Source organism: Schistosoma haematobium, chromosome 1 (assembly GCF_000699445.3).
Source record: "Schistosoma haematobium chromosome 1, whole genome shotgun sequence".
NCBI lineage: Eukaryota > Metazoa > Platyhelminthes > Trematoda > Strigeidida > Schistosomatidae > Schistosoma > Schistosoma haematobium.
In genome coordinates this window covers 81454832-81475202 of record NC_067196.1, presented here as the reverse complement: position 1 = coordinate 81475202, position 20371 = coordinate 81454832, and the positions used below count along the sequence as shown (strand labels likewise).

At 35.1% G+C, this 20371-nt stretch overlaps 1 protein-coding gene across 1 annotated transcript; it reads left to right on the top strand.

Annotated features, from left to right (window-relative positions):
* The first annotated feature begins 430 nt into the window (after window positions 1-430).
* Window positions 431-20348, top strand: MS3_00000943 (uncharacterized protein). The gene is made up of 8 exons (XM_051208506.1): window positions 431-874; window positions 1767-1897; window positions 3307-3502; window positions 10980-11122; window positions 11841-11982; window positions 16651-16851; window positions 18118-18305; window positions 19777-20348. The coding sequence occupies exons 2-7, from the start codon at window positions 1874-1876 to the stop codon at window positions 18228-18230; spliced, it is 819 nt and encodes a 272-aa protein (XP_051075292.1). The 5' UTR covers window positions 431-874; window positions 1767-1873; the 3' UTR covers window positions 18231-18305; window positions 19777-20348.
* Window positions 20349-20371: the final 23 nt, after the last annotated feature.

Below are 20371 nucleotides of genomic sequence, written 5' to 3'. Positions count from 1 at the left end.
GTATTGTCCAAGAATGCTACTCAATAAAGGGTGGGTGGGCCGTAATAATAGGAATTATGATAGTGTGAAAAGTCGAAAAATAGTTAATTTATCATTAATTACATAAGGTCATCTGGAAATCTGTGTGTATTTTAATTGAAGAACAGGGATAAATGTTATCGTTAATTATGCGTTAATAATTAACAGAATTCTTTTTACAATGAATCATATGAAGCGAAGAAATTACTAGTAATAATCATAATAGCTCACTTTGGCGTTTATTCACAATTTTATCATTTTCAACGTGTTCATCATAGACTAATATCATCTAATGAACTACCCCAACCGAGTAGCCACTAGATATCTGTCCTTGTTTTAAACATCTCAGCAAACCATAATTACAACATTACATCGAATTGTAAGTCATCAACATTCAGGTTTCCCTGGTATTTTTGTCTGTAATGATGGCTGTCTTCTAACTGTGCAACCATTCGAACTATGATATACTGAGTCATGATCAAGTGCTTATTAATTGAGTTGGTTTAAAATAAATTTTCTGATAAGTAATTTTAACATGAATATATAATAAAAGTTAGTAATAAATATAGTTGAATTACAAGCTTTATGTACAATACTTTATAATTTTTCTAGGCCTAATAGCTGTTTAATTAATTTATAATCTTTTCTGTGTTGTTATTGTTAACTAAGATCTCTGCTGAAAGTAAGCATAAAAGGCGTCCAGCACCAAGTGTACCTGCTAAACAACAAATAACTCATCGACATTTATCACCTTTTGCCGATGTACCTGACAAGGTACAGTCTTCTAGTTGTGTAACACTACCAAGTAAGAAAAATGATAATAAAAAATTGGACGATAAACGAAATTCAGTTGTTGGTAAGTTCTAGTCTCTGTTGATCATTTTTGGGGCTGGTCAATTCTGTATTTTCTTATATTATTTCTGTAAATAGAAAAATAAAATATAACTGAACAGTAGATAAGATATTTGTAATATCCCAGTGGGTAGAAAAATTAGATTTTCTGACGTTTCGTGACTTAGTGTAAACCGCTTCTTCAGAGAATAAACAACAAAATTGAAATAAATCCAAGTTTAAATAGTACAACGGAGCAACAAGAATTTTAATTTGGTTGTTTATTCTCTGAAGAAGTGGCCTACACTAAGTCACGAAACGTCAGAAAATCTCATTTTTCTACTCTTTGGGACATTGCGAATATATTAACTTATTTATAACAATCTACCCAATGCTCGATTTATTCGAAATTATCAAGTTAAACCTTGGTAATGATACCTACTAACTGAACAGTACTTCAAGTTATTGTTAAACAGTTATATTGTTAATTACACAGAAAAAGATCAGACAAATATATAGGTAATAAATTAGCCTAAGAATTCGTCGTGAAAGGTTGATTACTTCTTTGTTACTGAGGTAATTTGTTTTAAACAGCATTGAACATTTAGTATTTGTTATATAATTCGTGTGTGGGTGAGATTCCACTGAATGATCTTTGGGACTTATCCAACATCTAATATTTTAATCATTTAGAATTTTACAGAGTAGTTTTAGGAATGCTAATTTATAACTAATGAAATGTAAGTGGTTATTAATCAGTGAATTTAGTCTACAGTAATACATATCACTCATTTTTAAACTTTATAGAGTTATTCAAGTGATTCATTGTTCACTGTGGTATCACTGCTCTGAACTTACTATAGACAATCCATACTGAATTGATTTTCATTTATTGTATTATTCCTTTTCTTTATTAGGATCTCAGGCAAATAGGGACTCAATTAGTAACTGCTCTCAAGAATTACGGAGTAAATCATTTATTGTGAAAGATAAATCAAATTCACACAAGCGTAAATCGTCTACCATGGTGAATTCAAATACAAAGAAGGTTTGCGTGTTTGTATTTTGTCTCATGAATTTTTGTCTTGCCAATATATACATTTCGGGGAGAGTATTTCTTTAATTTAGAAGATACATGAACGCAGCTGTATTAAACAACCTACGTCAAAACTAAGTTGATATAATATTAAATTAGAAACGTGGTTCACTTACCAAAAACATTGCTTCCTCGGTTAATTAATTTTTACAAGCACTGGGAAAGTGATTACTCCAAGACCAAGCAGCTCAGTTCGTGAACTAACTAACTAACTAATAATAAATGACTGGAGCACTAAGCGATGTTTCGAGAATCATCTAGGCGGACATAATTTTTCTAAACGTTTCAGAAGCGCTTCTTGACAAATCTTGGTAAATACAAAGCCCGTGGTCAAGAGATTCCAGCCCCTTTAGTGATAATACAAAACAAAAGGATGTAACTTGTCAGAAATGTAGTGCTTTTTGTACCAGCATCGGTTATACCTATTAATCCAGGCGTAGGAATATTCCTGCACCCACTACAATCGTTTAAATATTTAACCTGATCAATACTCCATAAACATAATTGTGATGAATTCAGTTAAAGATGTATAAGACAGTAAATCAGAGAGCTTTGAATAGTTTTTATCTTAACAAAAATGATCTACTAGATATTGAATTTGAGCCAGATAGTATGAAGCCAACAATTTCAGACAATTTTTGTCTTACTGCTTTATAATTCCAACGTATTCATTATTCATTTTGTGCTATAAATAAACAAAATTGATATGATACAATACAAGGAAAAAGACAGGTACACAGAACAAATATTTATATAACACTAGAAATACATCAAAAACTACATTTCAAAACTTCTTTTGTTTACAATAAACAACAGCCACATTTTGAGTAAACTAATGAATATCATAATAAAGAAGCTGAATTTTAATTATCACAAAATTAAACAAGTATAATCAACAAATATAACAACTTCAAATATAATTACTACCTCCTAATAATTACATTCTTTTATATGGACCGCCAATTATAAGAAAAAAACTCTAGGTCGGAACATATAGTACGAAGTTTTACTCATCGTTTGTGAACTCTATACTGTGTGTGCTGGTTTTTCTTTCAGTCACAATGACCTTAGATTCCTTTCTACGCACGCATTAGCGTTTTGACTAACTCGTTTAAAATATTGAGTTGTGTTTAGTAAATGTATTATTGTGGTTTTATATTTCTATGGTGAGCGGATTCCATTTGTGACTGTTTCATTGTCTCTTTTCCATGTGGATGTGGAAAATCAATGTTTTTTGGTATGTATGCAATGTAAACATAATGTCTGATCAGTCTAATCGGATGATGTTGTACTTGAGTTTAATTTGTCATTTTTATTCACATGACGTGATTATAGTTGATACTTTCTCTCACTGCTCTTAGGAATCCGAGAAAAAATATCGTTCTCCTGCACCACCACCACCACCACCACCACCACCACAAATACTTCCAAGTCTCAATAAACCTGTTAATGGTAATGATCCAAACATGCCCAAGTCAACACATAAAGACTCTCGTAAATCTGATTCGAACTTGCTTAAAACGGATAGTCGCCTAGATGATGAATTCATAAAAGAAGGTAAACAACTTTGTCAATTCTGTGTGTTATTTTTCAACATATGAATCTTGGTACATCTATCCAGACTAAAATATTGTAGATTTCATCTGGTCCGTTCATTTTAAACAATGATATCTGGCTCAGTGCAGCAATTTTTTGAATTCGTGTCATGCACAACCGATATCTTTCGTATTTATTTCGACAGATTAAGTAATGGTGATTACGTTATTTATTTATTTATTTGAACACATAAATATTGGTACAAGAGAGCGCCAATATATATGCGCCACACAAAACAATGAGAATTCGAAGAGAAATAGAAAAAAAAGAGAGAACAATAACGAAGAGATTGGTGTAAGGTAGTGTGGTAGTAATGAGGGAACGCAAAGGTACAATCGGAAGAAATCTTTCAGGTAAGAGAGACACAACCACTTTTTATGAAGAAAGTAAAAGAAGATTACAGCAGGATCGCCACTGGCTTCTATTCTGAGCCATATCTGATAACGTCTCTAGCCACTGTGTTGCACCATCTCTCGGACCCCAGCCAGGGAGTCGTGAAGGACCAACACAAGCCAGCCCTTTGCAGCTCTCTTTCATAACACGACACCATGTCATGCACTGACCACCTCTCCGGTTTTTCCAACCAGTCCCAGAGTCGGCAAATAATGCACGACGTGGAATTCTCTGGGACGACATTCGTAGAACATGTCCAAGCCACCGAAGTCGGTGTTTCAAGGTGATGACATCGATTGCATTATCATCTCTGTGCCTGAACACACGATGCCGAACCTCTGCATTACTGACATGGTGTTGCCACTGAATGTCAGAAATCCTTCGGAGACAGCGATGATCGAACACAGAGAGTCGTCTAACATCCTCAACTCGGAGAGGCCAGGTTTCACAAGCATAGAGCAAAACTGCTCTCACCGACGCGTTGTAGATCTGACCTTTTACAGCCAGACTAACATCACGAAGGCGCTAAAGGTGGCCCAGATCGGCATAAGCCGCTCTGGCTTTCACTATTCGTGCATTGATCTCATCACTCACACCCCCACCAGCACTTATGCAGCTACCCAGATACACGAACTTCTCAACTACGTCTATCTGCTCACCATCCAGGGTGAGTACAGGATTGGAATCATGCCAGTCTTGTAGAAGTACTTTGCATTTCGAAGGTGCAAAGCACATACCATACCTACGGACACTGATTGTCAACTGATTAAGTGCGGATTGCGTGCCTTGGGCATTATCGCACAGTAAGACAATATCGTCCGCATACTCAAGGTCGAGAAGTCTTTCTCCAAGCAACAGATCCACACCACCATTACTTACATTCATCAGAGCTGTTTCCAGAATGTCATCGATGGCAAAGTTGAAGAGGAATGGTGAGATTGAGCAACCCTGCCTAACCCCACTGCTCGAATGGAACAATGGAGAGAGGTGGTTGTATGCCCTCACTCTGCCTGAGGTGTTTGTATATAGGGCTTTTAGGATGTTAATAAACTTCTCAGGCACACCCTTCTTCAATAGACAATCCCAAAGAACAGTCCTGTCCAACGAATCGAAGGCAGCCCTGATGTCAAGAAACACTACGATTGTTGGCCTTTGATAAGTATGGAGGTGTTCTAACATTTGGCGGAGGGTGAAGATATGATCAATACATCCTCGACCGGAACGAAACCCAGCCTGCTCCTCGTGAGTCAATCTTTCTCGGGTTTTGAACAACCTACGAAGTATGACGGAAGCCAATAGCTTGGACGCAGTCGGAAGTAGACTTATCCCCCGATAGTTGTTACAGGAACGACGTGAACCCTTTTTAAAGATAGGGACAACTATCGACTCATTCCATGACGTTGGTACACTCTCTAGTTCCCAAACCTTTGTAAACAACGTCGTCAATTCCTTAGTCAAAAAGTCACTACCATCTTTAAAAAGAGCCGGAGGTAAGTCATCTGGGCCAGGTGATTTGTAACGCTTCAAGAGTTGGAGTTCCTTGCGGACTTCCTCCTCGTTTGGTGGATCAGTCGTCACCGGCCATGGAGTCTTGAATACGGGTCTCGGATAGACAACAAACATCAATATTAAGACTTTCCAAAGACATAGCCAGCCCTATCTGTTGTCCGACCTGCATAAATGTGCGAACGTTGAAGGCAGCCAGTTTGAATAGTGCACGTGGTTTCAGAAAAACTGCTTCAGTCCTCGTATTCGGTGGTAACATACAATTTTCAACCGGACAGTGACTCGAGAACGTTTAGATACAGTCGAATTTCCACCAAAGACGAGCCGCTGTATAAGTATAAAAGAGGGTGAATAATGTGGAAAATAATAATAATAATGATAATAATAATAATAATGACAATAATAGTAGTAATAATAATAGTATTAATAATGACAATAATTGTAATGATAATAATCTGAATCAATTGCTTGTTTTTCGAAGCGAGAAAGGTAATTTCCATAGGCATAGAGAGTTCATCAATTTGTGTGTGGGCTGTGATACTGCCCGGGTGCCCGAACCGAAGCAGGTGGTTATCTTAGGGGACCACTCCCCGAGCCTTTGACCTAAAGGTCTAACCCACAAGGCAGTGGAGCATCGTAAAGAGATGCAATCCCATGGTAGCCGGTGACCAACGATTGGTTCATACGCCATTTGTTCCCGCAGGATACTGGAGGCCATGTGCACCATAAATTTCAGTGGGCGATGATAGTGATTGGCAAGTATGAAGCTCTAAGGATACGTAAATTATTGCTATTGTGGTCGTGTTTCTCTGAAGTAGATGGTTTTCAGCATTAGAACCCACCTCTAAGTGGCGTGCCAAAATTATACTTCCCTATTAAAATCTCGTTACTTGAATGCTATTGGTCAAGTCGAACCTACAGTGAACTCAGACTTAAAGTGATTACTTTGTCAGTTATGTGCTCTAATTGCTAGCTCCTTTTTCGTCTGAACTTTCATAGACAAATGTCCAAAGTGAAAACTTGTTTTCCAACTGGTTTATCGTAGGTACGGTAATGGAATAGTTAAGATTGTTGAAGACGCTAAAATAACGTTAATTTATTTAAACGCTTTGTGATGTGAACATATATTATGTATGTAGTTTTTGTGGTAAAGGGCACACATGCTTTGTCAACAACTGATGTACACTTATTTTTTTGATCAGTATTACTGGTCAATCTCCATTACATATTCATATTCAATGAAAATCATGTTTCTGCTGAAATACATCTTTGTATGTAGAATGTTATAGTATGTTTAAATTATTTGTGTTATAATGGTTTGTAACCTTTATTATTTATGTGCTTTACTAGGCCGCAAATCAAATAAAGGCTCAGCGCCCAAAAATCATTCTCAAGAAATAGTTACAAAGCCAAGTGTTGTCGATGTTGTGAACAATCAATCAAATTCTCATGAGTATAAACCATCTACCACAATGACGTCCATTACAAAGAAGGTTTGTTTATGGATATTGCCTAGAAAAACATATATTCTAAGGAGTGTTGTGTTTTTATTTGAATGATTTTGGTGAGTTTATGTATGAGATATAAAAGGGGCGGGTCATCTCCAAACTCGTCTAGTTGACTCCGAGCTGTCCATTTTATTCCATGTTTTCCCTCAGGTGTGAATCGAGTCAACCACCAGAAGAAAATGAAAAGATGATAATAAGCTGTCCTGTCCGACAGCCGTCTTCACTTGGAATGGATCTGTGTGCTACCCTCCATGCACGAGTTTATAGTGTAGTTTATCGTTAAAACTCCTTATGTTGAAGATCTTCTCAGGTACACCACAATGTCAAAGAAAGTTTTATAAGGTTCTCCCTTCTACACCGTTAATTGATTTATCATAGTCGGGGAAGTTGATGTTAATCGATGTGTTCCATTTAACTGATTGTTCAACGGTGATCTGTAGTGCCACGATTTGGTCGGTATGCCATCAAACCTGATGAAATGCAGCCTGTTAGGCGTCTACTCGGGTTCAACAACACTGTGTTGAGAACGTTCCCTAGTACTGGTAGTAATGTGATGCCTGTACAGTTTTCACACTTGCTGAGATTTTCTTTCCTTGGTATCATGATGAGATGTCCCTCTCTACTGTCTGTCGGCAATTGCTCTCGCCAAATTTTTCCTGAATAGAACGTGTAGCTTCTTTGTTGTTGCTTCTGTGTCTGACTTCAGTGCTTCAGCTGGTATATTGTCAGGTCCTGCTGCTTTCCAGCTCTTGATTTGTCTGATGGCCATGTTGATTTTTTCGATTGTTGGCGGAGTTACAACTATAAGGAAGGTCTGTGTGTGCTGTTTCGATGTCCAGTGGGTTCAGTGGAGCTGGCTCATTCAAGAGATCTCCAGTGTTCTATCCACCTGTTCGTCTGTTCTTAAATCTCGGTGTGTGGTTTACCTTCTTTGTCCTTGATTGGACACTGTGTTAAACTATATTCTCTTGGTAGATTATTCTTTGTATTATATAACTGTGTCATATTTCCTTCTCTTGCAACTTTTTCCGCTATCATCGCTTGGCGTTCCACATATTTCCGCTCCTGTTCACTCGCTTGTTTGCTTCGGTATATTCTTCTTGTGCCTTGGCTTTCTCTGCTCTTGTTCGGCTGTTCGTAATTACTGTTTTCTTGTACTTCCTTCTTTCCATCCTTTACTTTTGTTCAGGATATCAATAGAGACCTACTGTTTATGATGGTGCTACTTGCAACCCAGCAGCTCCAGTCATGCTGAATTTGATGCTTCCCTAATCCCTTTCCAGTTATTGTTCATAGTAGTTTCCTCTTGTTTAAGTTAATGTTGTAAGTGTTGGGACCTGACCTGCTGTTGATACCTATTTTGAACTATTTGAGTTTGTCAGTATCTCAAAGAAAGACTCTATCAAACTTTTGTAATGTTGTTTGCCTGGCTGTTCAGTGGTCTTTTAGCTCCAATCTCATCTCGGTCTCGAGAAAGTGGTGATCCGAAGCTATGTGAGCTCCTCTGTTTGTTTTCACGTTTTCCATGAACCTTCTGAATATTTTATTGATGCAAATGTGGTTCTGTGTATTGTGGTTCGATGAAACTCGTGTAGCTATATGTATGTGTTTGTAGGGGAATATAGTTCCACCCCTAACCATTTTGTTGAATGCATATAAATTTGCAAACGTCTCACAATTTTCGTCCCTTTTTCTCCTAGTCCATGTCTTTCCATGGTATCTCCATGCCTGATGTTGTCCATCCCAACCTTGGTGTTTAGGTCTCCCATCTAGATTGTCAGGTCTTTTAGTGAGCACTTATCTACGATCGACTAGAGCCTCTCATAATACTGTTCTTTATAGTGTTCGTTGCTATGATTGATGTGCCCATAGCACTGGATAACATTCATTAGGATCCCCCCCTTCTGTGTTTTGAAGTATCTTTTGATGATCCTAGGTCCATGAGATTCCAATCTCATGAGTTCTCGTATTTCTATGAAAATCATCAGTGCAACTCTGTGTGTGCCACAGATTTTCTCCCTCATCACTAGAGTACAATAGCTACTCTCTCGAAGGTGATTTTTTCTGTCTATCATGGGTGCAATGCGTTCACTTGTTCCGAACACCATCAGGTTTTATCTCCTGATTTCAGGAGCTATTTCACTGGTCCTCCCGGTCTCCTCCACTGTTTGGATATTCCATGTACCTATATTAATTGTCGCTCTGGTTGTCAGAAGCGGCATCGGACTCATGACATATAGAAAATCTCGTCTTCCACTTGAGGTCGTCGTAAGTCTTCTGAATTATTGTCCTTCAACTCACAGGAGAGAGTTTGAATGATTGAAATGATTTTTCTGATTAGCTATTTTTCAGAAAGGTTTAATAAACCCATGCCCAAACTTGCATCCTTATCCGAGTTTGGGACTAGCAGTGAACCTAGAAGGGCTGAAGGTGGAGTTATAAATGGACTTCTAGACACTGAGTTTGCGCCGGACAGACTGAAGCCAATAGTTTCAGATAATTTATGTCCTATTTGTTCATAAAATAAATATATTTACCATTGATTCTGACCTGTAGAATAGACTAATAACAGTGATCAGCGTTATTTCGAAAACTATCACACGATTTGTCATTTGTCTTTTGTGGAAGCTGTACTGTGTGCGCTGGTTTTTCTTTCAGTCACAATGACCTTAGATTCCTTTCTACGCACGCATTAGCGTTTTGACTAACTCGTTTAAAATATTGAGTTGTGTTTAGTAAATGTATTATTGTGGTTTTATATTTCTATGGTGAGCGGATTCCATTTGTGACTGTTTCATTGTCTCTTTTCCATGTGGATGTGGAAAATCAATGTTTTTTGGTATGTATGCAATGTAAACATAATGTCTGATCAGTCTAATCGGATGATGTTGTACTTGAGTTTAATTTGTCATTTTTATTCACATGACGTGATTATAGTTGATACTTTCTCTCACTGCTCTTAGGAATCCGAGAAAAAATATCGTTCTCCTGCACCACCACCACCACCACCACCACCACCACCACAAATACTTCCAAGTCTCAATAAACCTGTTAATGGTAATGATCCAAACATGCCCAAGTCAACACATAAAGACTCTCGTAAATCTGATTCGAACTTGCTTAAAACGGATAGTCGCCTAGATGATGAATTCATAAAAGAAGGTAAACAACTTTGTCAATTCTGTGTGTTATTTTTCAACATATGAATCTTGGTACATCTATCCAGACTAAAATATTGTAGATTTCATCTGGTCCGTTCATTTTAAACAATGATATCTGGCTCAGTGCAGCAATTTTTTGAATTCGTGTCATGCACAACCGATATCTTTCGTATTTATTTCGACAGATTAAGTAATGGTGATTACGTAGTGTAAGTCTGTTCTAAAATTACCACCACAAATGTCCCATAAATTTCAGTGGGCGATGATAGTGATTGGCAAGTATGAAGCTCTAAGGATACGTAAATTATTGCTATTGTGGTCGTGTTTCTCTGAAGTAGATGGTTTTCAGCATTAGAACCCACCTCTAAGTGGCGTGCCAAAATTATACTTCCCTATTAAAATCTCGTTACTTGAATGCTATTGGTCAAGTCGAACCTACAGTGAACTCAGACTTAAAGTGATTACTTTGTCAGTTATGTGCTCTAATTGCTAGCTCCTTTTTCGTCTGAACTTTCATAGACAAATGTCCAAAGTGAAAACTTGTTTTCCAACTGGTTTATCGTAGGTACGGTAATGGAATAGTTAAGATTGTTGAAGACGCTAAAATAACGTTAATTTATTTAAACGCTTTGTGATGTGAACATATATTATGTATGTAGTTTTTGTGGTAAAGGGCACACATGCTTTGTCAACAACTGATGTACACTTATTTTTTTGATCAGTATTACTGGTCAATCTCCATTACATATTCATATTCAATGAAAATCATGTTTCTGCTGAAATACATCTTTGTATGTAGAATGTTATAGTATGTTTAAATTATTTGTGTTATAATGGTTTGTAACCTTTATTATTTATGTGCTTTACTAGGCCGCAAATCAAATAAAGGCTCAGCGCCCAAAAATCATTCTCAAGAAATAGTTACAAAGCCAAGTGTTGTCGATGTTGTGAACAATCAATCAAATTCTCATGAGTATAAACCATCTACCACAATGACGTCCATTACAAAGAAGGTTTGTTTATGGATATTGCCTAGAAAAACATATATTCTAAGGAGTGTTGTGTTTTTATTTGAATGATTTTGGTGAGTTTGTGTATCTGGTCGTGGGGTTCTTGTTTGCTCACAAAATGTTGTTTGACGACAGTGTTATGTGTTGTGTTCTGACTTTGATTTTACTCACTACATAAAGCGTAATTATATTCCTACATCTGGTACGATCGTTTAAATATTTTATCTGATTTATACACTATAATCATAATTGTGATTAATTCAGATAAGAATGTACAAGACAGTAAATTGGATTGGGTTAGATAGTTGTACTCTGAACAACGTTATCTTCATTAATTATTCGTGTTACACCTTGTGGAGCATAGGCTGTTGACCAGTATTCTCCAATCAAATCCGTCTTAGGCAGTGTTTTCCAATTGTTCTCAGGTGCTTTCTATTTTTATGTCTGCCTTGTATTTCTGTTGCATTGCGTTTAAAACATTGAGTTGTGTTTAATAAATGTATTATTGTGGTTTTATATTTCTATGGTGAGCGGATTCCATTTGTGACTGTTTCATTGTCTCTTTTCCATGTGGATGTGGAAAATCAATGTTTTTTGGTATGTATGCAATGTAAACATAATGTCTGATCAGTCTAATCGGATGATGTTGTACTTGAGTTTAATTTGTCATTTTTATTCACATGACGTGATTATAGTTGATACTTTCTCTCACTGCTCTTAGGAATCTGAGAAAGAATGCCGTTCTGCAATACCACCGCCACCGCCACCTCCCTCACCACCACCTCCTCCACCAGCTCCATCGTCTTTACAACGGAACTCCACTATGCGTGCTAATTATTCGGATCCATCACTTAAAGATTCAGGTAAGTCCGATTGGTACTTTGTTGAAATGAGTGGTTAACGAAATGATAACTGATCCTTTGTTTCTCTGTAATTAGTTGCAAAATTAATTTTGTCGTTTTCAAGAAGTTAATTTTACCACTGATCTTTCCACATTTGTGACTTAGTAATTTTGTTATGGTTTTGATTGTTAGATTACACGAAGCTTTTTTCTGTGTCGTTGTCTTAATTCGTTGTTATTTGTAGCTATGTTAGTTTCATATCTGTTGCGTGTTACTACATCTTAAACGTGTTCTACTTTTTTACAGCGTCAACTCATTCTTGTGGAATCATATTCTGTTTGAATAATCTATGTCATTACGACGAATGCTATTTCTACCACTACCGCTTCTGCTCTGATATTGATTGTTTTTGTTCCGTTTTGTGTTGTCAGGTTGTAAGCAACACTGGCGGATCCAAATTTTACTATGTGTTTACCTTGTTTTTGGCAAACTTATTATTTTTGCTGGAGTTGGAGATTATTGTTTCATAAGTCAAGCCCCTAAGTTTCATATCTTTCTTTCCCGAAATTCGTACACTAGTCTTAATTCTACTTATTTGCTTGAATAACCTGACCATTATGAGGTTGTTTATCTTGTTTCTTAATCTTACCGTGTCGTCCTACAGATACAAAATTAAAAGGCACAGGCTCATTACTTTAAGGGTCCCTAAAAGTTAAGTTTACTTTACGCTAAGGAGACCTCAGGTTATCTATTTTCTTGTTATTCCCTATTATTTTTTCAAAGTACAAAGTCGATAATTTTTTTTCTAATTTATATTTCCTCATCGTCTTCCGCTCTCCACTTATCTATTGTCATTTATTGTGTTCCATTTGGATTTTGGATTTTCACTAATTGGTTCTTTTTACAAATTTGATTAAAGCCATGACAACAGTCGAGGCAGAATACTGTGGATTCATTATACATCGTGGTTTCTCAACAGCTGCACAACCGTGTTTGTATTAAAGTGCAACATCGATATATGAAATGATATGAAGTAATCGACATTGATGAAAGAAAGAATTTGAATAATAATTGTCTAGAACTAACAATCGAAAGGTTACGTAATAATTGTACAAAGTTTGTTGAATTTACATAAGTTTAGAGAATTCGGTGAAATGAGTAAAAAACTGATAAATGAAAGTATGATTTTAGCGTAGATGAGGTAAGAGTTAGTTCGACAAAAGCCACATAACAAAATAAACACTTGTAAAATAATGATAACAAAAATACTTGAAGATGATAATAATCAAAGTTGTGAATTTATCAGGGTGGTGGGTGACTGTCCCTATCTGGGGACATAAATCAAGTTTAAGTTTCTGAATTGCTACTGTGTCGGCAAACCGATAGATTTTAATGATTGGGAATTGTCGATGATATCCCCGATATCAGTTAAATGCTGAGATATTGTCACACATTATATCATATCTCAGTGTTGCACGTTATTACACATCAATGGTCGTAAGCAGTTAATGAGAAAACACAAAATATAACGACTTCATACTCTTCTGCCTCAATTATTTTTCTGATTTTATTCAATTTTAGACTTCTATTCAGAATATTAAGCTATCCTGAAATTCCAGTCTCCTCTCTTGGCCTGATATTAGCATGTAAATTATTACCTTTGAAAGTTGTATGATATACCTTCGATCTGTTAGAGTTCTCATATGTTTGGGTTTGTGTTAAAATACTTTCAGTTGCTCTGTAATGGATACTTACTCATATAATATATCAAATTCCAATCTCAATATAATGGCGTCTTTTCTTAATCACCTTCAGTAACTGTAATCTATTCACTAGTTTCAATGTGCATTTACTCTTATTGATAAGGAGTTTTTTAGAATAGTAAACAAATTTTTGTTAATTAATACGGTGTTACTTAGCATTCACCTTAACTTATAACCACCTGTTTTTATACGTTGTGTCAAGATATGGTTTACTGAAATATTTTATGAGATTAAGATCAACGCATTACTTACTTAATTGCGCCTGTCACTGCTCGTGGGGCATAGACTGCCAAACAGTATTCACAAACCAACCGTGTTTTCGGTTGTCTTTTCCAGTTTTTTTCCCAGTGCTTCCTTCATCCCTTTCCAGTTGTTGTTCATAGTAGTTACCTCTTGTTTAAGTTAATGTTGTAAGTGTTGGGACCTGACCTGTTGTTGATACCTATTTTGAACTATTTGAGTTTGTCAGTATCTCAAAGAAAGACTCTATCAAACTTTTGTAATGTTGTTTGCCTGGCTGTTCAGTGGTCTTTTAGCTCCAATCTCATCTCGGTCTCGAGAAAGTGGTGATCCGAAGCTATGTGAGCTCCTCTGTTTGTTTTCACGTTTTCCATGAACCTTCTGAATATTTTATTGATGCAAATGTGGTTCTGTGTATTGTGGTTCGATGAAACTCGTGTAGCTATATGTATGTGTTTGTAGGGGAATATAGTTCCACCCCTAACCATTTTGTTGTATGCACAGTGTAGATTTCAACTTTTTTTGATACCGCGAGAAATTGGTTTAAAACGTTTTACACTTTGAATGTATATTGTTGAAGTATCGCTAAACTACTCTCCTACAAAGTTTAAAGTATTAAGCTGTGGTCGGAAAAATAGTGAATATATTAATGATTGTTTGTCAATTAGTGAAAGGTAGACAGATTATCATCCTAATACAATTGATTTTGTATTAAGTTTGATTGAATTTATATTAAATCTATGTCATCCATTTCTTTATCATAGTAATAATCAGTGTTCACCTAGGATATAATATGTAATATATAATTAACAAGTCTTATTAATAACATATATACGTTTCTTGTAATTTGGTCTTTTTGTTTGTATTCTCCTGACTTTGTGTGTTTGTTATCGTGTCCGATTATCGTATCATAGATTACGCTGACGCTTTAATTTATCAATGTCACGACAAAGTTTTATGCTGTTGTCCTACGATTCCTCTTTCTTTTTTCGAAATTATTATCTCATAAGCTTTTTTTGGGGTGGGGGTAAATTCATTGGAAGAAAGATGTTTAGCTCATAAATATGGCGCTTATATGTTACTGAAAATAATTTTGTTTTTATGGTTGTACTCATCTGTTTCACAATGAAAACTGCTCACATCTGTGATATATACATCAGTGACAGCGATAAGTAAACTTGAGCTGAAAATAATAATTAATAAAATAAGTTTTAAATCCTACTCCCCCGAATGCGCTGGCACGGCCGAGGGTGGGATGGGGAGAGTCCTCTCTTCCCCTCGAAATGCTCTCACATGGCCGCGTGTATACAGCCACTGACAGGGAAGTCCTACTCTCTGCCTTCTCGTGGCGAGGGTGTTGTTTACGAAACTAAGAGGACAAAAAGCGAATGTCCAGTACTTTAACTGGGTTGGTGGATATGGAGGATCCATCTAGGAGAGTCGGAAAACCATGATTCCGAACTAATGGAGCACATAGACTTCAGGTTCGTTAGGGAACAAATGGCATATAAACCTATTGTTGGTCACCGGATACCATGGGACTGCATCTACTGACGTTACTCCACTACCTTGTTGATTAAACCCCTAGGTCAAAGGCTCATGCAATATTCGCCCAAGAAAATCACTCGATTCGGTTTGGGGTGTCTGGAGATTATTCCAACCCTCACACAAATCGAATGATGAAGTATGGCGCACATATATTTGGTGCTTCCTTGTATCAATGTTTTTTTTTTCAAATAAATAAATAATAATAAATGTTTTAAATCCTACTCTGTAGCTAATACAGGCCCGTGTAATGTATTTCAAGCCACATGTTTTTGTATGGTCTAGTGATATCCCCTGAATACTTGAAAAAAATTGGATTAATTCGTTGATAAAAGAGTTTTTTATCACTCAGTCATTACTTTATTTCTAAATTCACACAGAATTGATTATTTACGTTTGAACCATTTGTCGATATATAGTTTACACTATAGGAGTACATTCTTATTTTATTCAACACTTCCATCCGTAGCGTCTACTAAATCTTTGACGTAAGTTTTTTTAAAAGTTAAATTAAAAGGTAAGGTATATTCACATCAGTAATCTATCGTTACTGCTTCATAACTTAATATCTTGATATTTTACAATATATAGTATTAATATTTATTTGAGAAATAACCTGATTCATTTAGTTGGATAAATAGCAACGTGAAATAAATGCCAAGTTATAATACATCAAAGTTTACATTATCATGTATTATATACAAACCGTTTTATTTTGGTGGAGTTTTGTTCTCTGAGCTGGATGGTTTGGTCGTAGAAGTTTGTGCTGATGATGTCGTTCAGAAGAATGATGAAAGCTCCACGACTAAACCATCCAGCTCAGAGAACAAAACTCCATCAAAATCATCCACCTGAGCTACAGATCTTTTCCACCATCTCAAAACCATTTTATTAAAGTTTTCTTTTTTCACATTGTACCATTATTATTTTATCACTAACCAATAACCACATCATATATATACACTGGAAAATGATTATTTCTTTTTTCAAATATGGTTTTAATTCCTTTTTAACATTTTGCAAGTATTCATTTCATATATCTAGTATATTATACAACACATATTAATAATTTTCATAACCTTTGTCTTGATTGTGTATATATTTTTCTGATTTATATAAATTACATTTACATTTACTGAAGATTCAGGAGTGGAACCTACCAAAAGATTATCATCAACAATTTCAACTAATCCTAAAAATAATTTACAATCTCCTAGTGTAGAAATGCTTACAGAATTGACAAATGCTTTCAAATCTTTAAGAAAAACTAACAGTATAATGGATGGTGAAAATGTAGACTTTTCAAAAAAACTTCCGGTAAATCGAGGTAAACTTATTTCAGGTGAGTTATTGCCCTAAACACCATTTCATTTATTGAACTTTATGGTACCTAACTGACTGCCAATATTAATAATTTCTTTGAGAAAAAATAACATCTAATATGTGATAAATCTATTACTCTTAATTCATCATAAAAACTGATCATTTGTATCCACTTCGATATGTTAGGTAACCTGAATGCCGTACTTCAAGAAATTTTCTGGGTTTTTTTTTAGCTTACTAGATTGCATATTTTGACACTTTACCAATTAAATTCATATCCGTATTATCACATTGATCAATATGTACGGAGAAAATGTCAAAAATATCCATCGATGTGCCTGATTCCACTGTAGATATCACTGACTAAACACTACGGCATTAGGAGAATTAATATTGAATATGGAAATCATCAGTCATCCACATAATTATACATCAACCTAACTAAATAAACTCTTACTAAAACATCATTGAAACCCCCACAGTTAAACCATCCATCTCAAATAGCGTACCCAACACAAAAGTAAGCTCTTATCTTATCTTATCACCCTAACGTAACGTTATTCTCATGTGACAAAATTAGATTGATGCTTGACTACTCCGAGTCAAGAAAGTTAGTCTCATCAGTATTTCTATCATAATACTGAATAGAAATAAGAATATTCGTTATTCCTAACATATCGCAATAAATGCAATTTCTAATGACAGCTTTTGGCAAACTGTTGGCTCACTGCTTCACTTTTATCCGGAAATCATTTTTACAATATAGTATGCTTCTTATACGTCTTCTTTAATAAGACAGATTTGTTGAAAACTTCATATTGAATAGAGTTATATGCTTTTCTGCCTCATACATCTGATTGTGTTCATAAACTCCGAGGAAGATTGAAGTTCATATTGATTCACTCCAGAGTATACCCTGTTGTCGTTTTGGTTTCGCTGTTGGAGTGTAACACAGTAGTGAAAGTACTACGTCCTCCAGGATTTTAAACTATATATGTTGACGTTAGATTTTCTCACGATAATAAAAGTAAAACACGTGTAAATCGTCAGCGATTCTAAATGAACACAACACCAGTCACCCATTAACAACATTGGACGTGCCATGAGTGTATATTGGTCCAAGTTGTCACCATTACTAGGGGCTTCGTTTGGCTAATACTTCAACATCATCCAAATATTCTATCTATTGAGTTATTTATTTGTTAATGATATGAATTCACTCATTTATTCAATTACTTCTCTCATATGTCTTTTCCCCGTCCTTAACATTTCGCATTGTATACAGCTATTCGACAAAATCCACCTGATAATTCAAATAATGCACATGATAAGTCGAACAATGTAATGCCATCGGTTATAGAATCCGATGATTGTTGTTCTGTGGACACATCGTCGTAATTATCATCGAATGCTTTGAAACCTTAACCTTAATGATAATAACCAATTCCAAGTAATGTCAATCAATGTGAAAAAGTATGTTTCACAATTTACATACTTTGAATTAGATTTATCTTGTTTATTGATCTATGTTGAGTTCAGTAAAATGATATTCATACCACTTTGTTGATTATGTTCCGTTAATTGAATAACTTTTATTTTAACATTGTTCTAAATTGTTGACACTAATATTTCTTTTCTAGGTAATGCGATAAGAATATAAAGTTTATGAGAACTATGTTTCCCTTGAAATTAATATAGTTTACATTGCGTTCATAGATATATGTAAATACCACTACAGAACACATTGTAATTGATATTTCTTACCGCTTAGTCACCGACACTTCAGCATTGTTTAACTACTAAGTAGTGGAACAGTAGATTCACTTTGACCTACTTGTATAGATATTCATTTGAGTGTTGTTAAATTAATAACAGATGTTAGCCTTATTGAAATCATTCAGTTATTGGTGTGAGCGACGTAGGTATATATAGACTACCTGGTTTTGGTTTCCACACGAAAACCACGATTAGCAGTCGAATGCGTTTTGTCACACAGCTTAAAACTCGTCAAAACAGCGTGAATGCATTCACTCGTTATTTTCTTGTAGACCTTGAGTTCCACTCTGTAATTTCCAGCCATATTCTCAATTTAAAGTTTTCCTCAGTATCATCGACGCTCTAATAATCTCGACTATTTTGCAATTCATCATCTTAAATCTATGTAATCATTTTCAATCAGTCAAACGCAACGTAAAATCTGTCACGTGAATACAAGTTGCTATGGCCTATTAGCTCGTCTGTATGAAATTGTCAGGGCAAATCACACAATAGTAGAGATGGTAGTAGTATCAGTAATAATAGAAAATATTATGTATCCAAAACACAATTCAAGATGAAATTATAAAATAGTGAATTAAAAAACATTTATAGACTTCAAATCTAAGGAAATACTGGGAGTGAATCTACCTGATCATTTGCAAACAATTTTGAACCATTCATTCCAGTGTCCAACTATTAGTTACGATAATCGCGTGAACCCCAAGCGGAAATCTACATCTCTCTATATATGTCTCATTACAATATTCAGTGTGATTATGGACTGATTCGATGTCTTGGTTTGGTCAGCACTATCTTTCCTTCAATCTACACCTATATCATACATCGTTGCTCGTCGAAGAAGTGAGTGGTTGTGCAAAAGTAACACATGTCCCAACCACCTCAGTTGAGGTAAATATACTACCTCATCAATTGATTTCCCATTTTTACCTAATACTCTATTCCTAACCCAAACATTTCTTACTTTGTAATCTCATTGTACACAAGCAATGCATTCTGGACACCTACAATGTAATACCAGTAGTCTATGTATATGCTATGTAACTGCGCTATTTGTTATTGTTCTCTATTGGAGATTATATTGTCTTATGTAGCTTGTGAATAGCTTACTTACTTTCAACATGTTATTACTTGATATACCAGTGTTGTATTTGTGTTTTCTTTTCAGGTCATAAAGGTCTTTCATAAAGATCGAATATTCTGTTGGATCTTCAAATTTATTTATTTTGTTTTCCTTACTTACACACATACATACACACACACACACATAAACACATTTGTTTTAATTTAATAAGATGGTTTCTTTTTGTTTGTTTTGAATCAAATAAGAAAAAAAAACTCCTAATCTAATGTAACATAATCCACTTATTCTGTTATTGTTATCATTTATTATACTTTAAATTGTCAAAAATCTTCAGTTATATTTATGATTGAATAATAACTCATTTTGTTGCTTGCTTATATACTATGTCAATGACTTATGAAAATTACATTTTATCATGTTTGATATTTTTTACTAGTTTCTCAAGTTTGTTTTTTTTAAATCATGTACACTTATCTAATCTCTTTTTTTTTTTCAAATCAACCGTCATTTCGATTGAAGTATCAACCTTTCAGGTATACTTTTCATAGATAAAAATGTTTACATGATTTTAATGAATCCTTTCGATGAACAATTTCGACTTATTGTTTTGAAATGATAAACTAGTTTTAATATCCAAATATAATATTGTGATTATTTTCTGTTTGATTAATTTCATTAG

Coding starts and splice junctions, on each gene's coding strand:
- MS3_00000943 (XM_051208506.1), top strand. CDS start 1,874: ATGGTGAATTCAAATACAAAGAAG. Junction 1,898..3,306: donor TGAATTCAAATACAAAGAAG/GTTTGCGTGTTT, acceptor CACTGCTCTTAG/GAATCCGAGAAAAAATATCG. Junction 16,852..18,117: donor TCGAGGTAAACTTATTTCAG/GTGAGTTATTGC, acceptor CATTGTATACAG/CTATTCGACAAAATCCACCT.